Genomic DNA, 8,681 nt, shown 5'->3' on the forward strand with positions numbered 1-8,681 from the left:
TGCCCCCGTGAGACGTTGGTTAACATAAGTGCAACTTATTGAATTCAAAACACTGTTCAATGCAACCCCCAAAGCTGACCGTGTGTTCCCCGTGTGAGCAGGACAGACCTGCCGTGTCCCCGAGGCTGGTGGGGCCACAAGACCTGCGGCCCCTGTAGCTGTCTGACGGACAAGGGCTTCGACTCGGACTGCAACAAAACCAGCGGGGAGTGCCGTTGCAAGGTACCGCCTCTCATGGGCGATCTGGGACGCCGTCCAATCACCAATGACCACTCGGGGGCATCAGCCAATTAGAAGGGAAGAGCGTCCAAAGCAGGCCTCAGACTTTTCTCTGGTTTGGCGGAGGGCCAGGTCTTCCTGTCGGAGTTCCCAGGATGCTGGGAAATGTTAGTGTCTTTATTCAAGGCCCTGAAGAATGTGTATAATTGTGTCGGGCTGTGATTCAGCACTGGGATTGGGATTTCTTATCCCCCTTATCCACTAGGATTGCTTTTCCCCAAAGCCCAGCTTTAACGTGTGTGTGTGTGTGTGTGTGTGTCTGTGTGTGTGTGTGTGTGTGTGTGTGCGTGCGTGCGTGCGTGTGTGTGTGTGTGTGTGTGGCGATGGGGGTGGGGGTGGATGGCTGGTTGAACCTGTGCATATTGTCTCCTCAATGCACAACAGCTGTGCAGCCTCACCCAGCCCCAGAGTCTAATCTAGTCTGACTCGGGCCAGGTGAGGCTGCTTAAACCAGCCCTCATCCACACACACCCCACTAGCTTATGATTTGAGTTAAGAGTTAAGATGTGCCTTTATTAATTCCAGGTGAGTAATGTGAATGTCAGCAACCAAAAGCACAGGACAATTATTACAATAAAATAAGGCCAATAATAACATCATGCAGTGTATATACTATAAAAACAATATGCTCGTTCAGATGAGGCTACCCAGAATGCTCCAGCGGTGTGTGAAACGGCACTCACCCTCAGTCTGTGCCCCGTCTCCAGGACAACCACTACCGGCCCGAGGGCAGTGAGTCGTGCCTGCTGTGCGACTGCTACCCCATTGGCTCCTTCTCCCGGGCGTGTGACCGGGAGAGCGGCCAGTGTCAGTGCAAGCCCGGCGTCATCGGGCGCCAGTGTGACCGGTGTGACAACCCCTTCGCCGAGGTGTCGCCCAACGGCTGCGAGGGTAAACAGACGCACACACAGGCAGACACACAGAGAGACTCGCACACACACAGATGGACATACGCACACAGACACACACACACACACACACACACAGACACACACGGACACAGAGACACATGCACGCACTCACACGCACACACGCCGTACGGAGACATACGGACGCACAAACACACACACACACACACACACACACACACACACACACACACACACACACACACACACACACACACACACACACACAGAGCTTGCTACTCGAAAACCCGTAATTGTACACATAACTCTCTAGTCTCTGGCTATAAACATAACCTGGCTCGGTCGAGGTATGGAAGTCAAGATATCATGTTGTGCTTTGTAACTGAGAATGCGCCTGAGGTAATGGACATAAAATATAACTCACAGAGAACATGAGGTCAGTGTCCGCCACGTTAGACAAGCAGGTCTCGTTCTGACTCATCAATGAATCATCATCTTCTCTGTCTCTCTTGCTCTGTCTCTCCGTTTCCTTCTCTCTCTCTATCTCGCTCTTGCTCTCTCTCGCGCGCTTTATGTGTCTCCTGTCCTCGCTCTCTCTGTGCCTCCTTCTCGCTCTCACTCTGTCTCTCGCTCTCCCCCTCTCTCCCTCTCTCCCTCTCGGTATCTCCTGCTCGTTCTCCCTCTCCCTCTCGGTGTCTCCTGCCCGCTCTCCCCTGCCGTCTCTATCTCTCTCCAGTCATCTATGACAGCTGTCCTCAGGCCATCCAGGCTGGGATCTGGTGGCCAAGGACCAAGTTTGGTCTCCCCGCGGCTGTCTCCTGTCCCAAGGGATCTCTGGGTGAGCAGTGCTGAACAATCTACATACCATTAGTGGGCCTGCAGTGAGTCCGCCTCGAGGTCCTGTCCATCCAGCCCTCACACGTTCCTCTGTTTCACTGTCTCTCTCCCCTCGGTTCCCCACAGGTACGGCCATTCGCCACTGTGACGAACACAAGGGATGGCTGCCCCCCAACCTGTTCAACTGCACCTCCATCAGCTTCTCCAAGCTCAAGGGACTGGTGCGTACTCCCACAATGCACCTGGCTGTTTGAGAGCAGAACTTGTTGGGAAGGACTACCAACTACATATATAAATAAATACATGATGAAATAATATTAAGTTAAGAAATACATGAATAATTGCATGCATTCAGGCATGAATATAAATAGATTATTATAATAATTAAGTAGTAGAAGTAGTAGTAGCAGTAGTAGTGTTGATGCTGATTGTTGATGATAATAAGTAGTAATAGTAGTGTTGATGAGAATAATATAGTATGACAGTAGTTACTACTAGAGTATTTTCCGTTGCGGCTCCTCTGGAGGGATGTCGGTTCACCGTGCCCCCCCGCTTCCTGCTCCAGTCGGAGAGGCTGTCCCGCAACGCCTCGGCCCTGGACTCGGAGCACGCCAAGCGCACGGCCGCCCAGCTGGCCAACGCCACGGCACACACCACCAAGTACTACGGCAGCGACGTGCGCGTGGCCTACCTGCTGACCCAGGGCCTGCTGCAGCACGAGAGCAGCCAGCAGGGCTTCAACCTCACCGCCACCAAGGACGTGCACTTCACCGAGGTACCCCCCCCCACCAACCTCTCTCTCTCTCCTTGGTGTGGGTGTGCGTTCACCACGTAGCTGTGATCAACGCGGTTATTATCTCTGACTCTGATTATTCCTATTTACAAGAAAGATCCACACTGCTGGGTCAATCAGTGATCTGCATCCACTTCCCCTTAAAGGAAGCCACCACCTACTGCTGCGACTGAATGTGTTTATGATCAATTAATTATTGTTCTATTAGTTAGAAGGATATTATTAATTACGCTTATTAATTATTATTGACACACCATTACAGCCCTAGCTGCCACCACAAACGTTGACGTTCAAACACAGAGAACCGATCCAGTCCTCCCACCCACCGTGCTGTCTCAGTCGGACCACCCAGCTGCTCCCCCCTCCCCCCCCCCCCTTGTGTTATAAATAGTCTCCGTGGCGTGGCGTGGGCGCACGCTGAACCCATCCTCTGCACGACACCGCCTCCACTCACCTCCTCCATCTGACCGTGTAAACCTAACCCCCCCCCCCCCCCCCCCCCCCAATCAGAACCTGGTGCGCGTGGGCAGCGCCATCCTGGCCCCGGACACGCGCGCCCACTGGGAGCTGATCCAGCACGCGGAGCGCGGCACGGCGGCGCTGCTGCGGCGCTTCGAGGAGTACGCCAACACGCTGGCGCAGAACATGAGGAAGACCTACCTCAGCCCCTTCACCATCGTCACACCGCACATCGGTGGGCCGCGCTCCTACTCTTCTCTTCTTTTGTTTTGTTTCTTTCGAATGTTTTATGAGGACGTCTGAGCACGCCTTGGATGGGCGGGGTGGGTCAGAGTGTCCGGCCAACGATGTCTACATGACCGGTATTAGCACAACTAGTACTTGAAATGAGTACAACCCTCAGAGGCTGTGTCTTTTGAGGGACCCTGATTGGTTGTGGACCCAATCAACACAACTACTACCCTCCGACGCAGTCCCTTTTTTGATGGAGTGATTGGTTGTTGACTCAATCAGGCCCGCCATTTACATAGCTCTTAATCCAAGTTAAAGTGTCAAATGGATTCACAGGCCCAAAGGGCAACACTATAACCCTTAACCACGATTACCTTGTTAAACAGAAAGCGAGGCAGTCGCCCTAGCCCCAGAGGGGATGAACCATGAGAAGGAACACGTCTCAGTTCACTCTCTTGTTATAGACGTATGAAGCCCACATTGATTACCCCAGGCAGACAGAATTCGTATTCACCGGATGGGCGACAGCAAGTGTGTGTGTGTGTGCGTGTGTGTGCGTGCGTGTGCGTGTGCGTGTGTGTGTGTGTGTGTGTGTTGTCAACAGGGCAGAGCCGCTCATCAGCCATGCAGATGAGCGGTCTGCCATTTAGAGAGAAACTCCTGTCGATCAATTATGCTGACGGGTAGGTCAGCGTTGTGTTTGCATGCCCGCTGCCACTGACCTCCCCCCCCCCCCCCCCCAGTCATCTCCGTGGACCGCCTGAAGAAGATGAACTTCGCCGGCGCCAAGCTGCCCCGCTACCAGTCGCTCCGCGGGCCGCGGCCCGACGACCAAGAGACGGCCGTCACGCTCCCGGACACGGTGTTCGAGCCCGCCGCCCCCCTGGAGACGCGCGGCCACCGGCAGCTGGAGGTCTTCCCTGAGTCCACATCGTCCAGGAACCACAGCGGTTCCGCCGCCGCCACCACCGAGGCGGCGGCGGCGCCCACGGCGTCCAGGAAGAGGAGGCACCCAGCAGAGGGCCAGCAGGACGCGGTGGCCAGCATCATCATCTTCCACAGCCTGGCGGCGCTGCTGCCCCAGAGCTACGACCCCGACAAGAGGAGCCTGCGGTAGGTTCATCCTCTAGATCAAGAGGAGGATCCAGAGGAGGAACGTGAGGGATAATGCCCGTGGTTTGACCTGCTCTGACCTCATCTGTAGTGTGAGCTGTGATTGGATTAAGCTAGAGGAAGACTCAGCTGGGTTGGTTTGTTTGTTTCTTTGCTATGATTTGAAGTCTTCCTTTCTTGCTTGCTTGATGTCTTCTTTTTTCTTGATTGCTTCCTTTCTTGCAATTATAATCGTACAGTTGTAAGCCGTTGAGCACGGCAATTATAATCGTTGTGCTCAATTATGTTTGTAATAGACTAGAATGGTATTGTCTATTATATAGACTATATAATAATAATTTCTGTCTCTCTATCCTTTGACAAGTCTTTCTTTCCTATAACTCTTTCTAACCTTTCTATCCCTCCCCCCCCACCCCAGGGTGCCCAAGCGGCCGGTCATCAACACCCCGGTGGTGAGCATCACGGTGCACGACAACGACGAGCTGCTGCAGCACGCGCTGGACAAGCCCATCACAGTGCAGTTCCGCCTGGTCACCACCGAGGAGCGCTCCAAGCCCATCTGCGTCTTCTGGAACCACACCATACTGTGAGGGAGCGCGCACACACACACACACACACACACACACACACACACACACACACACACACACACACACACACACACACACACACACACACACACACACACACACACACACACACACACACACACACACCACACACACACACACCCCTTTTGAAACCACACCGTACTGCGAGTAAACACACTCACACACTGAAACCACACCATTCTGGGAGTGAACACTCAAACACACTGCAAGTTCTTGGTGCTGCTGTTTAAGATTTGGGTGCTGATGGAATTGGTGGTTTTCTAATCAATAAAACCCTAGTCTTCAATGTTTCTAATAAGTTAACCAAAGCTTGCCCGACCTCATTACGGGGCATCACCCGATTGCATCAGCGCAAGCCTTCCCGTGATCCTTTGTTCCAGGCTGTGCATCCTCCAGTCCGATACAAAGTCAACGGAGAGCGTTGCCTTGACGCGTCATGACCAACCACCACATGACAGGCTGCCCTGTTAGACATAGCATGTGGAGGACTTTCTAACACTGTCCTGCTCTCTGTCCCTGGCCGTGACAGGGCTGGGAGGGGAGGTTGGTCGGCCAAGGGCTGCGAGGTGGTGTTCAGGAACCACACGCACATCAGCTGTCAGTGCTACCACATGACCAGCTTTGCTGTGCTCATGGACATCTCCAGGAGAGAGGTGAGGACACACGCACGCACGCACGCACGCACGCACACAAGCACACACACACACACACACACACACCCACACACACACACACACACGAGCGCAGAGACACACACGAGCGCAGAGACACACACGAGCGCAGAGACACACACACACAAATGCATAGACATGCACACATATATACACATACACACACACACAGTGACACACGCACGCCTGTGTGTGTGTGTGTGTGTGTGTGTGTGTGTGTGTTAGTGTGCACGCACACACACGGAGGACCCAATCAACTGGCGTCGCACCACACGCTTGGTGTTGCTTTTCGGGGAACAAGAAGACGTTTGAGCATCTCACTAAACTCACAAACGCACATAAGCAAATAAACCACACACACAAATAAGCCACACACAGACAATTCCCTGCTTAATATAAATGGGATCCAATATACTCATTTGAATGAATTGTAAACAACGTGTTCTCCTGACCCTCCATGGTTGTGTTCCCCGCTCAGAACGGCGAGATCCTCCCGCTGAAGCTGGTGACGTGGAGCACGGTGGGCGTGACGCTGGGCTTCCTCTTCCTCACCACCCTCTTCTTCCTCTGCCTGAGGGCCATGCAGTGCAACCGCACCAGCATCATCAACAACGGAGCCACCGCCCTCTTCCTCTCCGAGCTCATCTTCATCCTGGGCATCAACCAGGCAGACAACCCGGTAATCCATCGGCCCTCTGCCTCCTGTTCCTCTTCCTCCTCCTGGCTCCTCCCTCGTCTGTTGTACCTCGCCCGTTCGCCCACTGTGTTTATCGTGTTCCCCTGGCCGATCGATCGGATGTGGACGGGAACATCGCTATTAAGGAAATGGAAGCAGTTTAACCGATCAATTAAAGTGAGAGTACAGATCGTTCAAGGAATATATAATTATCGTCGTACTTATTATCTTCCGATAAGATCTGTAATTACTTGGTAAGTGGTACCGTATAGATGGAAACATTTGCCTTACGTTGACATAAAAGTAAATTTAGCAATGCTTTTATCCAAAATACTTCCTGTCCACTGGAGACTGAGAACACTGTAGAGCTAATCCCTTATTAATGTCTTCTTTCCATGACTATGAAGCAAGGTCAAATTCAAGGTTATGAATTTTGCGTCACCTTTTTGTTTTTATTTTGTTTTGGATTTCAATTTTAGTTTAGTTTTCATTCACGTTTTCATGGCAGAAAAAGTATTGTGTCAGGAGTATTCAATTGAGACAGATGAAAAAGAAGAACGTTTTACCAAGACGAAAAATAAAGCTATTTTCTTTATAATTCTAGTTTATCTGAGTTAGTTCTGTAAACAAACTAAACAGTCTCAGTTGTTTTTTGTTTATCATAAAGCCTCATTTTCTTTTTATATTTCAGCGTATCTTGTACCCTCCCGCCTAGTTTTCGGTACCTCCTTAGCTTTGGTGACCGACGAACACCCAGGTCCCTAAGTGTGTTTCCCTCTTCCCCCAGTTCACCTGCACGGGCATCGCCATCCTGCTGCACTTCTTCTACCTGTGCACCTTCTCCTGGCTCTTCCTGGAGGGCCTGCACGCCTACCGCATGCTCAGCGAGCTGCGCGACATCAACTACGGCCCCATGCGCTTCTACTACCTGATTGGCTGGGGAGTGCCCGCCTTCATCACAGGTCAGACACGGCGACGGGGAGGACGAAAAATGCACAATATATGTCTTGCATAAACGTAAATTAAAAATAAAACAAAATGTAAAAAAAGAAAGAGAAACCAAGATTGTGTTTTTAGAACCTCATTCATCCTGTTTTTAGTTGATAATAAATTGCCGCTGCCCGGTGGGTTTGTTGTTTACTGGCAGAGTGTCTGACGCTATTGTGTGTGTGTGTGTGTGTTTCTGGCTGGGGTTGAAGGCCTGGCAGTGGGACTGGACCCAGAAGGCTACGGTAACCCTGACTACTGCTGGCTCTCCGTGTACGACACCCTCATCTGGAGCTTCGCCGGGCCCATAGCCATGGTGGTGGGGGTACGCACCCAGCCGCCGTCAGCCCCCTCGGCACACTATGCACTCCAGTGTCCTTCGCCGTGTGACAGCGTTTACATACCCTGACATATAGGGCCAACTACCATTTATGTCGCAAATGTAAAACTCAAATGATCAAATGTGTTAAACTCACATAATCAATCCACACGTATGCATTCACTTTCCATCATCTCTCTATATTTTCTTATTTTACCAATTTTCTATAACTTTCTTTCTTTCTTTCTTTCTTTCTTTCTTTCTTTCTTTCTTTCTTATATTCTCCCTTTCTATATTTCATTCCTATCTCTTTTCTCTTCCCACACACATTGACCCAGTCTCGCAGTATTGTTGGAGGACTGTCTCGACTCTATTCCTTAATGTATTCTGCTGTTGCCCATCACTCCGGTCCAGACAGTCCTATCCTGCGGGGTCTGACTCTGTGCTGTTGTGTCCTCAGATGAACGTCTTCCTCTACATTCTGGCCTCCAGGGCCTCCTGCACCCTGAGAAGACATGGCTTCGACAAGAAGGACCCCCCTGTGTGAGTGCCCTAACACACATGACCATATGATAACATCCAGTATATAACTGGATTATTTTACATGTTTTAGCTATGGAATGGTAGGGATGATGTTGCTCGCACACTCTTCTCAGATGAACTATATGCAGCTAGGAGCTCAAGCTACACATAAAGGAAGGTGTTGTGAGAAGGAATTAACTCCAGGCTAGCGTGGAGTTGGTTTATTGATCTCTTGCTCTCATGCGATCTGTTGATGGTGTCCCTACACCCAGAGCTTTACAAACCAACCGTCCATAGTTTATTGTTTATGATAC

The 8,681-nt window shown here is 51.2% G+C and overlaps 1 protein-coding gene across 1 annotated transcript in view; it reads left to right on the forward strand.

Annotated features, from left to right (window-relative positions):
- celsr2 (cadherin, EGF LAG seven-pass G-type receptor 2) overlaps positions 1-8,681 on the forward strand; it is a gene marked incomplete at its 5' end in the record, with an annotated part of 57,234 nt that overhangs the window by 43,316 nt on the left and 5,237 nt on the right. The window contains 13 exon segments of the mRNA XM_079747670.1: positions 107-222; positions 987-1,170; positions 1,885-1,986; positions 2,112-2,206; positions 2,551-2,760; positions 3,289-3,472; positions 4,212-4,581; positions 5,000-5,167; positions 5,722-5,845; positions 6,342-6,542; positions 7,327-7,501; positions 7,739-7,851; positions 8,306-8,386. Of these exon segments, the coding sequence (XP_079603796.1) occupies positions 107-222; positions 987-1,170; positions 1,885-1,986; positions 2,112-2,206; positions 2,551-2,760; positions 3,289-3,472; positions 4,212-4,581; positions 5,000-5,167; positions 5,722-5,845; positions 6,342-6,542; positions 7,327-7,501; positions 7,739-7,851; positions 8,306-8,386 (2,123 nt within the window).

This window comes from Pollachius pollachius (assembly GCF_949987615.1).
Source record: "Pollachius pollachius genome assembly, chromosome: 12".
Lineage (NCBI taxonomy): Eukaryota > Metazoa > Chordata > Actinopteri > Gadiformes > Gadidae > Pollachius > Pollachius pollachius.